The following is a 20,916-nucleotide window of genomic DNA, read 5'->3' on the forward strand; positions in this document are numbered from 1 at the left end:
GCTTAAAAATTAATTAATCGTAATTAATCGCAATTCAAACCATCTCTAAAATATGTCATATTTTTCTGTAAATTATTGTTGGAATGGAAAGATAAGACACAAGACGAATATATACATTCAACATACAGTACATAGGTACTGTATTTGTTTATTATAACAAGTCAACAAGATGGCATTAACATTATTAACATTCTGTTAAAGTGATCCATGGATAGAAAGATGTGTAGTTCTTCAAAGATAAATGTTAGTACTAGTTATAGATATTTTATATTAAAACCCCTCTTGATGTTTTCGTTTAAATAAAATTTGTAAAATTTTCAATCAAAAAATAAACTAGTAGCTCGCCGTTGTTGATGTCAATAATTACACAATTCTCACGGTCATTAAAACAGTCGCACCCAAGCGCCAGCAGAGGGCGACAAAACTCCAAAAAACACAAGTAACAAGTGCACATGACCCTATGCTGTCATTTTAATCTATTTGAGCGTGGCATGTGCGTTAATTGCGTCAAATATTTTAACGTGATTTATTAAAGTGATTAATTAAAAAATTAATTACCGCCCGTTAATACGATCATTTTGATAGCCCTAATTTTTAGTTTTTAACGTCATTTACCGCATTCTTGTTCGAATTTATTCCAACATCTAGTTTGAGTTAAAGTCACGTTAGTATGTGTCATGAATATCCATGAGTCATACATTTGAAATTATAAACAGGAAATGTAATTAAAAAAAAAAAATGTTAATGCAAAATAAGTGGAGAAGAAAAATACAGCAAGTTTTTTTTTTTTTTTTAAGGGTCTATCAGCAAATTCAAGTTCCTCAACAATCCTACAGTTTCAAAGCATTTTTTAGTAGTTTGTTATAAATGAAAGCGTCTTTAAATCAACATTCAGCTGGGGAAAGGAAACAAATAATCTGGAGATGCAAGTATTCTGTCTCAAGATGGCCGTCGTTTAAAAACTACGCCTACTTCTGCCTTAAACCATTTCACCTCAAGATATTTATGACAGGAAGAGGCTGTTGATTAAATGTTTGCACTCATGCAAGTTTGGATAGTGGAAATACAAGGCAGGATTTAGGATTGATTGATTTATTGGCTTCAAATTTGTTAGCATACACAACTAAAGATTGCTTTTAAACGTTACGGTCATTGCACTGCTAATGCCACAACATTGTCACATGCATCTAAGTACTGTAACATGCTCTTAGATAATCAGTCTCAATCTGGGTACCGCATATGCAATATTTGCACTCTTGGTTCAATATCTATGAAGTCATTTGCCATTTGCCTCCTTGTTTGAGTATTGTATTTTGTCATATATGCACCGTTACATTTGCAGCACATCACCACTTGCGGTTCACTTTCCTCCCAATTTGTGTACAACTTTATATCAGCCTTATTGTACTTTTGCTTTAATGTGGTGTAATTTATGGCGAAGCTTTAAGTCACGTTGTACGCCATACAATGACAAATGCTTTCCATTCTATTCTAAATCAAGGAAATACGAATTTGCCATTATGAAAAACATTCGAACAGTTTTTATTAACAAATTTTTTTTCTGCGAACAGTTAAAAACAAACAAACATTTGGCAACAGGCGGGGGATGAACGTCATAACAAAACTCTCAAATTGCCGCCATCTCTTGCGTCACCGTCGGCCTGCCTTGGAGCTCTCCAACAGGAGGACCAGTAGGCGGCTCTTGAGTGAGGCCATCTTTCCGGAGTAGTCCCGCCGCAAGACGTCGGTCAGACGACGGCGCAGGTCGGCCAGCATCTCAGGCGCCGGGTGGCAGGCGTCCACGTTCAGCAAGGTCCGGAAAAAGTGCCGCCACGTGTCGGCGTGAGGGTTCCTGAGGAGACAAGTTGAGTGACCGTGGATCAAAGTGTTCGTGTTCATGACGGACTCTTGAGGAAACGAAAGCGACGAATGCTCAAACTCCAATCTCTCAGCCTAATCCTTCAAAAAATGTTCAAACACTTGATGCGAAATTCAAGTATTTTTCAAACCACGACATTAAAATCCAAGCATCGGTACTGAAGGAGAGGCACCGTCTAACTGTTTGCATTATTCTAACACACTTAATATAATCAATCAGGGAACAGTATCGTTTCTCATATTTACTGTTTGTATTACTCTAACACACCCAATATAAAATAAATACCACTTATATCATAGTTTAAGGAAAACAAGCAGAATATATTTGACACAGGGCATAAGAGATACATGACGCCTTCTTATCACAGAAGCCCAACGTGTGCGTCATGCAACTAACTGAGCAAGATTGACGCTGACGAGCCCACGTCTGCACCACCAACTCTCGCAATCAGTTCTCCCGGACAGTCCAGAACAAATGGCGGGACTTCCCTGTCCCAACACAAGGAACACCGGAGAACGCCCGATTTCCAACTGATAACATGACTGATAAGACTCCAAGAGCCCCTTTGACGCTGAGGTGGCAAAATCCACAACCCTTGTTGGCCGGACAACAATAACTCCCGAATCCTCCTGTCCAATCCACAAACAGACAATAATCCTAAACAACGCCCAAACACACCCTTCTTCCCACAGCTCGCCCCGCCTTCAAAAAGACAATGCTTAACTAAATCGTTGTCATTTTTCTCAGGAACCTTTTGTTGACTTGTGATATGGTGACTTTGGATCCTCGCCTCGGTCCCTCTGTACTGTATGATTGGTGTCGACTCAGAATAAATTGTCAACTTGTGCTTCGAAGCCTTTTCCAGCTTTCAAAATGGAGTCAGTACAAGGGGCAGGCATGAAAATGAGTCAGAGGTTAAAAAGGTGAGGAGGAAATATGTTCTGGTACACTGTACAACTATTGTCCCAAACGACTCATTTTCTCCCGATTAGTCAGCAGACTATTTTTACGATTAGTCGACTTTTTTTTTTTTTTTTTTTTTTACTAATTTAGCAATGACATTTTTGATGAAGCTTATTAATTCACAAAAACATTTTGGAACACATAAATTCTTTATTAATTCCCAAATAAACAAAAATAAATACAAACATTAAATCACAAATGAGGTCAAATGCTGATAGCATTAACTAGTGCAAAAATGTTGAACGTAAACAAATTCAGAACACAGACTTCGCCTTTCCAACATGATTCAAAACAATTGACAAAAAAAAAAAATCTAGCATTAATATTATAGTATACTACTACATATAATAGTTTTATAATCATTGCCAATTAGATTTTTCATAAAGGGTGTCGTTTTAAAGCTATTGTTAGTGCAGAATCTGAATTCTGAAGTATACGGGATTAACTCCAGAAATTGTTATTTATATGATGAACATGACGTGCTTTTATTTTGAAATGTTCACCGGAAGTACGTTTGCTAAACCGCTAACAGTTAGCTTTACACTCTGCAAAAAAAAAAAAAAAAGCTTTTTTTTTGCATGTGGTGACAGTAATCAATTTTTTTTCATTTTCAAATGCTGTTAACCAGCGATTTTTCATGTTTAAAGTGTCACGTTCTAACCGCAAGTTTGCGTTTTGGAGAAGACTGCCAATGATTTACAGCAGGCTAAAGAAGATGATCTTTTTTCGCCATTAGCCTCAATGCAGCAATGCTAACATTTACAGTGTTTATTATACATGTGTTTCCTTATTTTGTACGTTTGAACTTTAATTCTATGGCGTGTTGATGACCAATAAACCTCTGTGAAATGAACTTGAGTCTCATATGCCATCAAAACGTACAAATTTAAACGCAACCGTGAAAATTACCACCCTCATTTTTATTGATCGTGCGACAAATGGACTCATTGCATATCGCAACAGGCTTAGCAACTTCAATAAAACATGTCGTTAGTTAGATGGACTTACAAATTGGGTGACGGCGCTTTAGGTGATCATTCACGGCTGATGTGCAGCCAAGCTTGGCATTGAAGAGACAACAATGTACCCTTCTTTGTCAATGTTTTGGCCGCTTTCATACCAAGCAGCTGACATTAAAAAAACTCTCCCGAAACAGGTGTCAAGTCAAGCGACGTCGGGTAGATTACCTTCGAAAGCTGGCGCGGGGCATCCACATTCCGTCCTCCTCCGCCAGCTGCATGTACATTCCGAAGAGCAGGACGTGAGCTGTCGCCGCTACGCCAAACATATCCGTCTGCAAACGGGCACGTTGAAACGTTAGCGTCGCGGTTGCTCAGTGCCGAACCGAAGCGCGGCTGCTTTTCGCGTTTGGTGAGGTGGTGATTGCGACCCACCTGGTAGTTCCAGGGCTTCCCGCTGAGCATCTGGGGGCACTGGAAGCCGGACGTCAAGCACTTGGCGGTGAAGGCCGCGCCTTCCGGGAAAAGAGTCATGTCGAGGCTTTGGCCGAAGTCCACCAGGACCAGGCCGTGTTCCAAGTTCTCTGGATCTAAGTCGTCGTTCTCGGCGAACCTGGGCCGCGCACGGAGAACTTTAGAGGAGCACGCCGGCCGGGCCGAAAGTCCCTTACCTCTGTCCCAACATAAAGTTGTCCGGCTTGATGTCGGCGTGGATTACGCGCGCGGCGTGAAGTTCTTCCAGCATTCGCAGGATACAGACGGTGAAGTACATGACCAGAGGCTGAGGCATGACTTTGTCGCCCAGATTTTTGTAAAGGTTGACCGTGTTCTAAGGGGAAAACACAGGCGTGATACGGGCAAAACTCCCAACGGCCGGGTGACGTACCAGCAGGGTGCCGTAGCCGTGCAGCTCGGCCAGCAGGACGCTGCCGTCGGTGAAGACGTGAGCAGAGTGGACGCGGCCAAACAGGTGACGGACGTGCGGTCCCAGGCGACGGTCCAGCTGCGCATTGATGTAAAACTCCCACGGATTGGCCGGCTTCTGCACCTGTGGGCGGGGTAACCGTCTCTCTCTGGACTAATCCAAGGGCGCCGGCCGCCTTACCTTGAGCACCAACTTGTCGGAGCCGGTGGGGTCGCTAGCCTGGTAGACTGTGGCGAAAGCCCCCTGGCCAAGAATGCGGTCCACTCGCAAAGATGCGTTTCCTGCCGTAGAGGGAAGAGGGCGGTCACGCCTCGCCGCTGGAGGCTCGCGGTTTAATTTTTTTGTCCTCACCCATGCTGACTGTCATCTTAGGGGCGATGTTGGGGAGGCAGCACCGCCAGCTGATGTATTGCGGGTGCGAGCTGAGGGGCGGGCTCATCTCGGACAGGAAGCGGGAGATGAGCTCGTCGTTCCAAGGGTCGGCCAGAACGGGTTCCCGCGGGGTGTCCTCCAGGATGGCGAAAGGCTCTTCGGCGGTGGTGGCTCCCTGCGTCCGTTCCCCGAAGGACAAGGCGGCCGGTTGCGGGGCGGTGACGGACTCTTGCGCCGCCCCGCAGGCGGGAAGCTTTTCATCGGGCGGGCTCTGCTCCAAGATGGGACTGAAAAAAAACCCCCTTCAAACTCAAAAAACCATTGTCAACCGCTAGGGGGAGTTTGCTAGTGCCGCTTCATAGGTCGTTTACCTGAGCTTCTGCAAACGTCTGACGAAGGTGTTTTCGTCCCCGTCTACGCACGTCCCGCTCGCTAAAAACGCAAAGATGCCGTCGCTCCTTCATTTTCACTTCCCAAGAATCTGAGAGAAAAGCTAGTAGGACGGACGGGAAAGTCTTACCTGCGACGTGGTAAGCGGTTCTTTGCGCAAAGGGCGTGGACACGCAGTGCGCCGCCGTGGCAAAGTCGGCCGTGTCTTCGGGACACGCCGCCAGCCGGCCGTCGCACCGCGCCGACAGGGCTCCTGCTTCTGCCGCTCTGCTCGTGCGGGAATTAGTGACGCTGCGCGTAACCACAAAACAACAGCAAAAATCGGACCCGACTGCACCAAAATATCATAGATATGTCGAAATTGGCTCAATTTAACACAGAAAAAAACAGCCAGGGGCTCGGTGTCACAGGAAACCCCAGGTTTTTTGGGGCAGAGGGTTGAAAAGGTGCCCTCTCACGACTCAGACTATCATGGGTGGAAGGCAACATAAATAGTCTGAAATATCAACAAATCTTAGCTGCCTCTTGCATTCCTAACCATAAAATGGTGCTCCACCACATACTTCAATCTCTACCTCAAAGTTCCTCAAGGCAAAGAAGATTAAGATCCTCCAGGACTGGCCAGCCCAGTCACCAGACATGAACAGGATGAAAGAGGAAGCATGGAAGACGAAACCCAAGAATGTCTCTGGGATGCATGCAAGACTGCTTTCTTTGATGTTCCTGATGACTTGTATGAATCATTGCCGAACCGCATGGATGCATTCCTTCAAGCCCATGGAAGTCATACAAAATATTACATTTGGATCTCACAGCACCACTACTAAGTAATGTAACATATTTTTGTATTTGAAGTACATTTTTGTTCAATTTTCACACAACTTTCTGTAGGCGACAAAACTTTTGTCTTGCCAAAATTTGACCTTTATGTCTTCATTAAATCTTCTTTCAGTGAAACAAATATATTTTTGTACATTCATCATCATTTGGGAGAGTCTTAGCTTTCATATGAGCCATTTCTGAAACCAATTGAATAATTAAAAGTCAGGTTATTAGCAATTGTTTCTACAAAATGGATAAGCGACAAGACTTTTGTCAGGGACTGTAAACAGGCTCAAGTTTCACACCGAGTAATTATAAGTATTAAGAAATTATTTTATTACCTTAAATATAATGTACAGAAAGTAATCTTGGAATATTTTTGGTTTGTGGTGTGCCGCGAGATTTTTTCTAATGTAAAAACATGCCGTGACTCAGAAAAGGTTGAAAAGCACTGCTCTAGAGTAAGGTTTGAATATTTTATCTCCAAGTTTTGTTATATTTGCATAAAAAAAATAATTAATCTGGATATTATTAGGGAATGTCTCCTAGCTCGCAACTTTGATTTTGAAAATATTTGAATTTTAAGCTTTTGAAAATAGGTCCCCCATGGATCAGCCCTAAGCCCCATGTCCCGTCAACTAATAGTGAAGTCTGTGCATGACTGACCTGACATCATCCTGGTAAATGGTAAACGGCTCCGTGGAGGCGAAGCTGGCAGGCGGGGCGCTGTCTGGGAACCAGCGAGACATACCCAAAAGTTATTGCACATACAGTGTATCATAAAAGTGAGTACACCCCCACATTTCTGCAGATATTCATATCTTTTCATGAGACAACACTGACAAAATGACACTTTGACACAATGAAAAGTAGTCTGGGTGCAGCTTCTATCATAGAGTTAATTTATTTTCCCTTCAAAATAACTTAAAATATAGCCATTAATATCTAATCCCCTGGCAACAAAAGTGAGTACACCCCTTTGAAAAAAACGTACATCCCTAAATGTCCAAATTGAGTACTACTTGTCATTTTCCCTCCAAAATGTCATGTGACTCGTTACAGGAGTGCTGTCAGCGTTGCTGTAGAGATTGAAGAGGTGGGGGGTCAGCCTGTTATTGCTCAGACCATACGTCTCACTCTACAAATCAAATCAGAGTGCATGGCTGTCACCCCAGGAGGAAGCCTCTTCTGAAGACTGTACACAAGAAAGCCTGCAAACAGTTTGGTGAAGACATGTCAACAAAGCACATAGATTATTGGAAACATGTCCTGTGGTGTGATGAGACGGGCGCGCTTTCTTTCTCCTTGGGTGACAGCCATGCACACCAATTTGATGTAGAGTGCAGCGTATGGTCTGAGCACTAACAGGCTGACCCCCCCCCCCCCACCTCTTCAATCTCTGCAGCAATGCTGACAGCACTTCTGTAACGAGTCACATGACATTTTGGAGGGAAAATGACAAGCAGTACTCAATTTGAACGTTTAGGGATGTACGTTTTTTCAAAGAGGTGTACTCACTTTTGTTGCCAGGAGTTTAAATATTAATGGCTATATTTTGAGTTATTTTGAGGGGAAAATAAATGAACACGATTATATAAGCTGCACGCAGACTCCTTTTCATTTTGTCAAAGTGTCATTTTGTCAGTGTTGTCCCATGAAAAGATATAAATATCTGCAGAAATGTGAGGGGTGTACTCACTTTTGTGATACACTGTACATACATACATACATACAGTCTATACATCCGAGTTTTTATGTATAGTTGTGTTTTACAGAAAAGTGTGAACTGGAATTGGGGGTGGGGGCTTACGGTCATCACGGTCCGGCGGCTCTCCAGGTACAAAGAGTGCCGACCTGTCTCCGAAGGCGTCCCCACTCAGGGTGGGCGCTTGGAACATTCCCATGATCACATCTGGAACACGCACAACAGCTTGGTGATTGCCATTAAAGAGTTAAAAAAAATAAAATAAAATAAAATAATAATAATAATAATAAGGGTTGTTCCGATCATGTTTTTTTGCTCCCGATCCGATCCCGATCGTTTTAGTTTGAGTATCTGCCGATCCCGATATATCCCGATCCGATTGCTTTTTTTTGCTCCCGATTCAATTCCAATCATTCCCGATAATTTTTCCCGATCATATACATTTTGGCAATGCATTAAGAAAAAAATGAATAAAACTCGGGCGAATATATACATTCAACATACAGTACATAAGTACTGTATTTGTTTATTATGACAATAAATCCTCAAGATGGGATTTACATTATTAACATTCTTTCTGTGAGAGGGATCCACGGATAGAAAGACTTGTGGCTTTGTATATTGTGACTAAATATTGCCATCTAGTGTATTTGTTGAGCTTTCAGTAAATGATACTGAAGGCCATGCCCAAATGCATGATTGGAAGTGGAACCATGACTGTGCGTAGTGCTACCAATTCATATATCTTCTCTACGATGGGCTATAACATAATTAACACAATAAAATAAGGCTCCAAAGGCTGCCAAAATTCATTCTACTCATTTTACGCTGCCTTATAGTTCTCTATATAGGCAAAACGGCACCATTATAGATGGAGCACGACAATGCGTGAGTGGGTCATGCGGCGCATGCATTATTTCATTAAATATTTTAATGTGATACATTTTTTTAAAAATTACCACCGTTATTGGGATAAATTTGATAACCTTACCTTAATTTCAACAGCTCCCATATCAACATTACCAGGTCAGCCTACTTCCACCTCAGTAACATCTCTCATCCCCTTCCTTCACTCACGCCCGACACTCTCGTCTGCAGTCTAGTCACCTCCCAGATTAACTAATGTAACTCCTCTACAGTCTCCCAAATAAATCCCTCCCCAAACTGCAGCTCCTCCAAAACTCAGCACCATGCCTCATCACTCGAACCATTTACTGCAAAACTTCCTTTGTGCTACGTTTGCGCTAGATGTTGGGACGCCCCTCTGTTATTGAGAGAGTTGGTACGCTCCGTCAGCCACGACGGAAGTGCTGCGACTGACATCATCACTTGAAATTAACATCTCAAAATCTATAAAACGATAGTAGCACAAACAGAAATTTTTACAGCACAAACGATTGGCACCATTACATTTTGCAAAAAATGGTGGGCTGTGTGACGTCATCACTCGAAATTAATATCTCGAAAATGATAGCATAAACGATTGACATCATTTTTAATCAAAATAGGGGGGTGGTTGACCTCAGATTGACCTATAAAAGAACTGTAAAAATCTTAAAAACGAGAGCAGCACAAACGATTGACATCGTTCTTGAATAAATTTTATTTATAAATTTTATATAAATTATTCAACTCTCTTACCTAGCGCTTCGCGTGTGTTGACGGTGGGCGAAGGCGGTACGCGCGACGGCGTGACGTGCGCGCAGCTCATCGAATCCCGAGAATTGTCCGGCACGCTTCCCCGTGACGCTGGGACGCAAAAGACACATGAGGGAACGCTCTCCCAGCCGGCTGGGACTAAAATCTTCATGCCAGTCACCATCCGGGTCGTCCGCTTGCTCTTCTTCTTGCATGAAGGCGTCGCAGCCAACGGGCTGTCCCATAGGAATCGACATCTGATGGGGGAATAAAAGCTCAAGGAAAAGAAAAGTCGTTGGACGGTCGGTGTCTCACCTGCAGCGTCCTGTCCATGAGGTCCAGTTGGCGGCGCAGCCTGGCCACTGCCTCCCTGTCCTCCCTTACCGCGCGCTCCACTTTACGCGAGAGGGACACACGAGTAAGACATAATCCGGCCGGGCCGCCTTTCTCTACGTCCACTTACGTTGGAGCCGTTCCTCGGCCTCCCGCTTCTCTTTCCTCTTCAAAAAGTACATCCTGGCGCGCACTTCTTCAAAGCAGAGCTCGCTTTCCGAGCACTGCAGCTCGTGCTTGGAGTACATGGATATCAATTCGCGCTCGGGCTCGTCACGGGGCACAGGCCGCACTTCGGAGCGTGAAATTCTGGAGGACAAAGTTTGATCTGAGTTCAGTAACAAGCTCCATCTAGTGTTCAAACTGAGAGGTGCAAGAGAATAGGCTGAGTTGAAGCTTATTGCATAGCCCATATCCAATGATTTTAGAGCTAAAATGCTAACAAAAGAGCTGCTCGTTGACGTGCGGTCAGCGCGACTTACGTGCTGACGTAAAAGACGCCATTGGCCGGAAGTTCCGCCGCGATCTGAGAAGGAGCAAGTGAACAATTTTAGCCAGGGACGTTTCCGTCAACGCTGTTTCTTTCTAAAGTACAGGAGCACCTGCGAGGGAATGGCGGGCGCGCCTGCCGGTCGTGGGTCGCACTCGCCGGGCTGCCTGCCCATTCCTGCGCAAGAGAAACGTTAGCGGCGGGCATGGTGAGGAGAGGCGGTGACAGAGTGACCTACCACCTCCCGACGGCATCTCTCGGCTTCCGTTTCTGGCCTGAAACTGCCTGAAGAAGACGGAACGGGCGCAATTTCAAATCTCGGGGCAGACAGAGATAGACCGCGACGATGACGACGAAAGGTCACCTGTACTCCTGCATGAGGTTTTGGACAGGCTCTGCTCGGTTCTCCATGGCTTTGAGGTAAACTGCATCGGCTTCCTCCCTCATGGCTTTGCGCTCCAAGTGTTGCGCCCAGGATACGTAGAGAGCCGCCGTCCTGGTGCCCACGCCTTTGCTAAACACGTACTGGAGCAAGGCCTCGGGCTCCGAATAGTAAGTGGCCTGAAAAGGATAAAATTCTCCGGAACGTCGCCAAAGACATCATGAATAGACCCTACTCACATGACGTCACAACCACGCCCCCGCGCCATATTGTCCGTCAACTCGTCGTGTTGATGCATTACCGCTATGTAAATTCCTCCTATTATGGCGTGTTTTTCTGCTCGTTAACATTAATAATCAAAATGGTGAAGTCGTGTGTGGCGGTCGGTTGCAATAACAGAGAAGATAGACGGAGAGACTTGAAGTTCTACCGTATTCCGAGAGAACCGGAGAGGAGAGCGAGATGGACTGCTGCAATTCGACGAGAAAACTGGGCTCCAACCGATTACCACAGATTATGTAGTAATTTTATATCTGGTAAGATGCATTTAATATATATTTAGAGGATTTTGGGCTGACAACCACAGTTAAGATCGCTGCTAGGCTAATTGCCGACAACATACCGTTTCAAATTCAAGATGCTTATTTCTTCCACCATCTTTATTTTTTGAATAAACTGGTAACAAGTGAAAGAAGCTGGCCTCGTCTACGGATCATCGGTTAAACAGGGGTGTCCAAACTTTTTGCAAAGGGGAACAGATTTGGTGTGGTAAAAATGTGGGGGGCTACCTGGGCTGATTTACGTAGAACAATACATTTAAAGGAATTTTAGCAAGCCCTTCTGTGTGTCACATTTGCTTTATTATTATTATTTTTAATTCATAATTTCAACAATCTCGCCTTCGTGGCGTTCTCTTTCGACCCTCGGGCTCTTGCGAAATACTGCTGCTGTGAAATTAAATTCAAGTTGCTTTAATTTCTCGTTGCGTATCTTCCGCGACTGTCTCTTTGCAAATTAGGCAGACACAGTTGTGTATTTTATTGAAGAAATAGTCCAATATGCACCTATCCTTGACGCGTAGCAGTCAACTTTTTTTTTTATTGATTGTCGCCATTTTAGAAAATTGGAAGTAAAGGGTCACAAGGGGTAATGTTGCTTAGAGTGCTGCTCTTAAAGTGTTTCAAAGTTTCTTGAGAATAGGCTGAGTTTCTGTGGACAAGATAGTTGTAGATATCAGGGTAGCAGATGTCAGGCAGAGACGGCGAAGACCGGGTCGAAAAACATCGATTTAGGCATCAAATATGGATCTGGCGAATGGATAAACTGAAGCTTTTCCACATAACGCCTTTAATGCAACGCATCCAATAAGTTTACAGCGTCAGATAACACCGGGGCTTCCATGAATTGCTCTATAAATTGCCCGACTAATTGAAACCATTGAGAATAGGGCTAAACAATGACGGACAATATGGCGGCCGGATACAGCGACACGTCATTTTGTGACGTTGGTGAGTAGGGTCTACAGGGCTGCAGCTATCGATTGTTTAAATAATCGACTAATCTATAGTCTAAAAAAAAAAAAAAACTTATGTAACTCTTATGTTGGTCTTAACTGGGAGCCACTGGATCCGGCCATGTTAGCAGAGTTGTAATTAGATCTGAAACGAATACTCGAGTAACTCAAGTTTAAAAATTGACCCGAGTAATATTATTCGCCTCGAGGAATTGTTTAATTTTGCCAGCTTTGAATCTCATGACACTTTGTAATGACAATAAAGGTGTTCTATTCTATTCTATTGTATTCTATTCTATTCTCTCGTCAATTTTTCTTTTCTGTCCACATGTAGGGAGGTTAGCCGCAGTACCACGGGCTTTACATTTACTGATGGCACTGCGCACGGTAGACACAGGAACATTCAGGTCTTTGGAGATGGACTTGTAGCCTTGAGATTGCCTAACAATTTTGCTTCTCAAGTCATCAGACCGTTCTTTGGTCTTCTTTCTTTTTGCCATGCTCAATGTGGTACACACAAGGACACAGGACAGAAGTTGAGTCAACTTTAATCCATGTTAACTGGCTGCAAGTGTGGTTTAGTTATTCCCACCACCTGTTATGTGCCACAGGTAAGTAACAAGTGCTGTTAATTACACAAATCAGAGAAGCATCACATAATTTTTCAAAGGGTGCCAATACTTTTGTCTGCCCCATTTTTTGAGTTTTGTGCAAAATTGTAATGATCCCCCCCCCCATTCTCATTTGGGTTTTTTTTTTTCATTTCAAGTAAAATTAATGAAGATATTAAAACCAAAGCATTTGTAATTGCAATCAATTTCTGGGATAAATCGAGCAATTACACTACCGTTCAAACATTTGGGGTCCAAGCAACCCCAAACGTTTGAACCGTAGTGTACATAATAAAAAATCCCACATGGTAACTGTAGTGTACATAATGAAAAATCATATATGGTACACTACAGTTCAAATGTTTGGGGTCGCTTACCCCAAACTTTTGAACGGTAGTGCATGTGACACAATTGCATGGGTGCCAATACTTTTGGCCAGCACTGTATATGGAACTAAGTGCGAATGAGACTCGCCGGAGTTAGTAAACAGCCGCCATCTTAAAGCAGTAGACTTATCAGCACGAATAACTAGAGAAGTGGAGAGTTACTGTACCTTGTTAACGTAAGGTTAGCCCTTCAGAGGGCTAGGTTTCGATTAATTATGACTACTTTTGAAACGTGGCTAACGTGTCTTACATACAGGCTTTGTTTATCTGTAAAAACACAGCGCTGCGGAATGAGGAGGGTGTCACATACAACATAATGAAGCTAAGTAGCTCAGTAGTCTTAGCTGGATAAAACACAAAGTAACACTGGTGCCTAATGTGCTCCAATACAGCAGGTAACATACATTTATTTTGAACACTGCAAAAAGTGAAAATCCTATCAGACATACAAACTTAAAACTAGAACCTAAAAATCACTTGACACAAATGGAAATTCAATTGAAACACATGGGGAAAAAAAGCGTAATGACATTTTTAGGTAAGAAATAAGATTTTTTTTTAGTTCTTTGAGTGAAAGCCTTGTTTTTTTCCCCCCTAGTCACAACTGGGATGCAATTGTTAGCCGTTTTCAACAATGTACATAGCGACTGATTGTCTGAAAATGGTTCAATATTAGGTGAAATGTCCTGTTTTCTCATGTGTATTTATAATGGATCTTAAGCTAAAGAAAAATGTTTGATCCTATTACTCGATTAATCAATACAATTTTCAGTTGAATACTCAGTTATTAAAATATTCGATAGCTGTGGCCCTAGTTGTCATAGTCACTGCTCCCACTAGAGGGCAGTGTATCAACGCAAATCAATAAAACTAAATGCAAACACTTTAAAAACAAACCATTACAACACCACTGTAATTAACCCTTTAAGGTCTGGGCCTATTTTGTCTGATTTTGCATGCCTTTGAAGTTGCCTTTATATTTCAAAGACAGAATTGTTTACGATGGCCTGGTTTGGTCCCTTTTTTTGTGACACCTTGAACTTCATGTCCAAACTGTTGTTTCCTTCACTGACCAATTATAAATCATAATTTTGGGCCCAAAAAGACCAAAAATTCCAAAATCGTTTTGTCAAAATTTTTAATATTGATGTCCAATTGACAACCAAACATGCGTAACGAACCGTTTTGAAACTTTGTAATATTTATTCAACATGTTAGGATGAACATTCAACCAAAAAAATTTAGAATAAATAGTCTTTTATTTGACAATTCAACATAAACAACAGGTATAGCCATAGGCGTTTTTTGCATTTATACATGCTCTAGTCAAAACAGGTTATATACAGCAGACCAAACAGTGAAGAACAGTGAAAAAATATACCATCTAACACAAAAAGTGTTTAGAGGCCATCTCTTTATGAGTTTAGGTATTGCGGCCCATCACCTGATGAAAACTATGTACACACAATCAAGCTTCTTGAACACACATTTATATACACAAATTGAGAAGACTGATTGTGGGAAAAAAAATATATATATAACATTGGGGAAAAAAGTATTTTCAAAAATATTTACAATAAACAAGTTAAATTTTTTTCAGGCATGCCACTCCGAAAAGCAGTTTCGTCCTGGAATTAGACACAGGGCTACATCACAGCCCACACTTCCATGGGGTGTCGGTCCTCTTTCCACCCTTCCATTTTCATTTCACTTTACTTTCATTGTCACTATAAATGTACATGAAACAAAAGTCAGTATTTATGAAAATAATAAAGTATAAAATAAAAATATATACAGCAATAAATAATAATGGAAATCTATATGTATGACAATAGAAAGAATACCGTAGCTGAATATGTGCTACATCCCTAATCTTCATATAGAAAGAAGACCACAAATTATACTTTGATCTGATATGCACATTTTATTATTACATACACAAACACGCACTTATATTGCATCAAAATTAACTTTGTCTTGCAATATCAAAAGAAACTTTTACAGCATTAAAAAAAAAAAAAAAAAAAAAGTGAGTTGGCTTACCTCTGCTCGTCGATGGCGTCACCCACGTGTTCAAATCCGTCACTATCTTCACTCGAGGACTCTTCTGAAGAAGACGATGATGACGAATTTGGACCACCCTCTTCCTCAAGTTGATCAAAAAGCACAATTGCTTGCGCTAAATTTAGTTTTCCGTTCATCCTCAAAGTCACACAAAGTCGCTCGCCCGCTTGCTTGATTCAAACGGCCGTCGCTCGCCCGTCGCTGCGTCAGAACACTCCTGCCTCTTGTTCGGTGGAACCTCGCACGGCAGTTATATTTATAAAAAAAAAAAACGCATTTTGTGCTTCCACTGTGACTTCGAAAGGGTTCGTTTGATTTGTGTTTTTTTCATGGAGCTTCCGTTTTGAAAAAGGACAAGAAATTATGGAAATATAGACATAAACAAATGATCCATGCAGCGTTTTAATGTTTTTTTGAGAGGACAATAAAACTATAAAACTTAAATGACAATATCTCACGTTTTAGTTGGTCGATTGACTTCAAATAACAACGAGAGTAAACCGCAACTTCCGCACTTTAAAACGAGACCAACCAACGGCATGAGGGTGACGTAATTAAAACGCGAGGGTGCTTCAAAGACGACGTGCGCTGAGGACGCGCCGGCGCGTCCTTCGACTCTCAAGGGTTAAACAAATCCTCAAAGCAGCAAAATTTGATTTGAATCTTTTTTTTCCCCTAAACGAATTACTCGAGTTAATCGATGAATCGTTGCAGCACTAATCACAACAACCTTCCTCCTCCTCAAATGGCCCATGCTGAGATTGAATAAATTTTGAGGACTCGCACTTACGCATATGATGCAGAGGCGGACAAAACGAACGTCGTTGGCATATCGCTCCGCCCCCAGAAAGTTCTGAACCAGTCTCTCCAGCACCGTCGACATTCCGTCGCCGCCGGGAGGTAAACTCTGATCCAAGTACTCCACGAACCTGCCGAGAAAATGCAATTGATCATGTGGCGCCCACCCGCTGCGTTTGCCGTAAAAGCAAAGGAGCGCAGAATAGCGGCCACCGACCTAATCCAGACGTCCAGCGGGTCGTCTCCGGCGTAGGAGGTGAAGCTGCTCTCAAAGGCTCTGCTCAGGGGACATTTACAACGTGACTTTTTCGGATCGGTCCGCGAAACTGAAAACTCTGCTCGAGTCGTCCCGGATTGCCTGCTGGCGTTCTCCATTAATTTGACGCGTTTACAAATCTGCGACGATACCTCGGACAGATGACGGCTATGCTCTAGAACAGGGGTGTCTGGACTAATCCAATTTTATCAATGGAGCCATTTTAGTTTTGAATCTCACTGGCACTGTGCATTTTTGTGAATTGTTGGTTTCAGTAGTGTAAATACAATAAACCGGGTCACCAACTTCAACCCTGGAGGGCAAGCAGTCTGTTGTCCAGACATGCTGATGAGTTGAGGTGGAGTGTTTGAGGAGACATGGAAAACCGACTGCACTGTCATGATAATCTGTTGGGCAGTAATACATTTATTCGTTTTCGTGTCGCTTATTCACCGGGAAGCAACCGGCAGGATGATCAACAATCTGGACATCTGCTTTTACGTGACAAAAATAAGACGTCTCGGTAGAGGCAAACGTTTTCGTGTGTTATGACGCACGGCCCCAGGATATCAGCAAAAATTAATCAAACTGCTGTTTCACTGTATACTCATAGACTTCATAACCTATTGACATGACACAGGAAACGGGGCCGATTTGTAGGGGGCCCATTTTCAAAAACTTCAAATATTTTCAAAACAAAAGCTGCTACCGACCTAAAACCAAAACAGGCACCTACCTTAGCCATATATGAGTGTCCATGAGCAGCGGCATCCGAAAATTCAAAGCCATTCCCTAACAAAATCCTGAGTAATTATTTTTTTATACAAGTATAACATAACTTAAAATAGCTATAAATGTCTCGGATTTTACACTAGATGCACAAAAATCGCCAAATGCAGAGCTAATCACCTATATTTTCAGGATCAATAGCAATATTTAACATATCATATAAGTTTTTGACCAAAATAGCAACTACATTTTTTCAACGTTTCAAGTTTTCAACGGCTAATAAATCACTCAATTTAACATTAGAAACTTAATACTTGAGGAAAACATGCAGAATCAATTATAAATAGTATGTAAATAGATTATTAATAAATTCAAGATAAATCAATATAGAATAGCCCTTTATAATCATTATACACTATATACTGTTAGTGAATGAGGCTAGCGGCCGTCTGATGTAAACAGAGCTTTTCTGGCGAAAATTATTGTGAATAAATGCTTAAATCCCCGAATTCTTCACAGATATGGACGCAAAACAGTCTCGATTCTTGGTTAAAAGTAAAAAAAAAACGTGCAGTTAGCGTTTATTTTACGTATATTGTCGAGGTACAATGCTACTCTGTTAGCTAACGAAGCTAGCGGCCACCTGGTGTAAACAGAGCTTTTCAAATTATTGTGAATAAATGCTTAAATCCCCGAATTCTTCATAGATATGGACGTAAAACAGTCTCGATTCTTGGTTAAAAGTAAACTATGAGGCTAGTCAGTTGCAAAAATTAGCTGCCTCCATGTGTAAACAAACAGGAAAATTCCTGCGAATAAATGCTTCAATCACGCATGCGTGCATGGTACGATAAATAAAATATTTACCTTGAATCCTCGAACAAAATCACTCCTGAGACAATCATTCCTGTTTGTATGCGGTACAGCTTTCGTAGTTCTTCAAAAATCCAAGGTTAAATCCGACATTAGCGTGTGGCGTGCCGTCCTCGGCTATTACTAAATGAAGCTCTGCCCCCTTTAATAAGGCGTTACGCCAAGAATGACGAAGTGCCACGTCAATAGTAATGAAGTCTATGGTATACTCCAATCATATATTAAGCACACAGCAGCTCTGGATGCCAACTATCTCCATAATAATATTGGAATAAGTTGGATCACACAATAGATTACCATTAAGATGTGCAAACAGTTTTTGACATCAAATGCTCTCGTCACAAGCGAACTTGACACATGAACGCTACTCGACTCATTCGCGTCTTTTGCTTTTACTGTCCTTCAGATGTTCCACTCGGGTTCAAATTGGAAGGGCAGAACAGAGGACACGTTAATGTAGTTAAAGAGTGACAAGGTGGATTCCGGCAGCGTGGCCATGTGACGTCAACAACAATGGCGACCTACTAGTTAAAATAATTTTACAAATTTTATTAAAACAAAAACATTAAGAGCGGTTTTAATATCAAATTATTATAACTCGTACTAAAATTTATATTTTAAGAACTTCATGTCTTTCTGTGGTCCCCTTTAACTAATCTTTAACACTCAAAACAAGATGGAGAAAATTATTTGACTAGATTTAAGAGAAATAATCTGATTAAGACGTTATAAATTTGCAGTGTACTAACAATTATTTTTGTTTTGACCCTTTTTGTACTTGCCATACTCCAGTACTTCTCAAATAGTGGAGTGGGCTACCCCAGGGGGGCGCAGAGTGATGCTGGGGGTGGCGCATGTGACCTTGGGTGACATAATTTTTCGCCGAATTAGAATAATGTGTAATTGCACATCTGCTGAGTGGGTGGCAGTGGCGGTCTTATTTTCAGCCTGTGCGCAGTATTTTTGAACCAAACAAGAGCACACAGCAAAGAGAACTGGAGATATGAAAAGTCAACACAAAGAAATATGACGAAGGTTACGTAGCATTTGGCTTTTGACTTTTAGTACAGTGGGAGACGAGGAAAGACCAGTCTGTTTACTTTGTCTAAAAATGTTCGCAGCGGACAGCAGGATTTTTTTTTTTTTTTTTTCCACCGAAAAGGTGCCAAATATTGCCAACAATCGTCCCGCTTTGTCAGTGTTACATCAGTAAACCAGCGAGAACTGTCAGCATGACATAAGGTGGCATACCAAGTTGCTCAATGCAAAATAACCCCACACCACAGCAAAGAAGCTGATAGTGCCTGCAGCAAAAATAGAAACCGTCTCTCTGTCCAATTACACTGTCGTTATTGTTCTATTCATTTTTGTTTTTTCAGTCTAATGGTTTGGCATATTGTCCTCTTGAGTTAATGTTGCTAATCAATTTGACTGTGATTATTATTTTTTTTCCCCCGGTATCAAACAGTCAAAAAATGTATCTTAAGTCTAATTTTACAGTATGGATGTGTTCTTTTTTTTTTTTTTTTAAACACTTTTTCTTCTTCTTTGATATTAAAAAGGACACAATGTTGTGCAGAGGTGTACTTTGAGAAGCACTGCCATACCCTATCATAATGAGGCGATGAAGTCAAGAACATTTAACTAAGGCAGCCACCTTCAATCAGCTATAGAGTTGTTATTTCATGGAATACTTAAGAAGGGTTTCAGTTCAGTGAATGGAATAAAAAGTTCTTTAAAGTGATGTATTACATGTTGCGTTTACAAATAAACAAACAAGGAATTTGGTCCGAAACACCTACCAAATTAAATCTGCAACAACACGTTTTCCTTGCTTCCTTTACACAAACTTGAAACAAAGTTCCAAAGTAGCGATTTTGATTAACTCTGGGAATGAGACAAATGTTTTGGGAGGAAAAAATGGTTCGTTGCTAAAAGCAGGAGAGAAAACCAAAACACAAACTACCGGGACAACAACAGCAGAGTTCTCCGGGCTAGCTAGCTAGCTAGATTATTTCACTTACTTTAGACAGGACTCCACATCCATTTCCATCTTGCGAGTTAAAACAAAAGCACTACATATAAAAAAAACAGACTACAAATGAAAGAAAAGACCCTATCTCTTTTCTCAGGATTGACGTCTAACTTTAAAATCCTTATCGAATGTTCGAAAACAAACAGACGAGATGCCGTTTCGTTTAAATATCGCGCTCAGCCAATAGCAAGGCGTGGATGTTGCGACGCAACCTTACTCGTTTTCTAGGAAAAATCACTTAGCGCACGTTGTCGCCGCCTTCTGGTTTACTCCAGTATTAATCACCTCCATCGTCCCTAAAAGAGATTTTTTTGATAAACCCGAAAAAAAGTCTCTTTTTATTAATTTGGAATTTGAATCTTTTTTTGTTAAATTAACAGTGGCGTGTTTTGGTTTTCCCTTAGGGTTAAATTGACGGTTTTTGTTGAACATTAAGTTAATGGCGTACCGCAAGCAACACGTCACTTTCGCTCATGAATATTCATGATGTTAGCAATTGTGGCTAGGCGGGTCAACCTCTCATTAGCCCCTAATAGTAAATGCATAGAAATGTTGTACGAACGAGATGTTTACTGAGCTAAACCTACCAATTTTGTCCGAAAATTATGTCCCTGGTGCCATATTCACTGGTAAAGATGTGGAAGAACATACAAATGTTCAGTTGAAGAGATGGCTTCAGTGTCGAGGGCTGAAAAAGACAAGACGACCTGATCCAGAGTTAGCTTTTTTATCGACACTTTTTTCTTGTGTGCATTGCCTTACGTCACTGACAATGACATTCTCCTGTTTCAAC

At 41.7% G+C, this 20,916-nt stretch overlaps 1 protein-coding gene across 1 annotated transcript; it reads right to left on the minus strand.

The window, feature by feature from the left end:
- Positions 1-947: 947 nt before the first annotated feature.
- On the minus strand, positions 948-20,298 carry bub1 (BUB1 mitotic checkpoint serine/threonine kinase). Its single transcript, XM_057822062.1, has 22 exons — positions 20,113-20,298; positions 16,448-16,507; positions 16,223-16,361; positions 10,841-11,037; positions 10,715-10,761; positions 10,589-10,653; positions 10,469-10,512; positions 10,117-10,295; positions 9,969-10,048; positions 9,835-9,910; positions 9,657-9,764; positions 8,121-8,222; positions 6,977-7,040; positions 5,619-5,779; positions 5,470-5,530; positions 5,078-5,385; positions 4,907-5,007; positions 4,688-4,849; positions 4,473-4,630; positions 4,237-4,414; positions 4,030-4,136; positions 948-1,852 (listed from the first exon to the last, which is right to left on the minus strand). The coding sequence occupies exons 1-22, from the start codon at positions 20,139-20,141 to the stop codon at positions 1,651-1,653; spliced, it is 2,628 nt and encodes an 875-aa protein (XP_057678045.1). The 5' UTR covers positions 20,142-20,298; the 3' UTR covers positions 948-1,650.
- Positions 20,299-20,916: the final 618 nt, after the last annotated feature.

Source organism: Corythoichthys intestinalis, chromosome 19 (genome assembly GCF_030265065.1).
Source record: "Corythoichthys intestinalis isolate RoL2023-P3 chromosome 19, ASM3026506v1, whole genome shotgun sequence".
Taxonomy (NCBI): Eukaryota; Metazoa; Chordata; class Actinopteri; order Syngnathiformes; family Syngnathidae; genus Corythoichthys; species Corythoichthys intestinalis.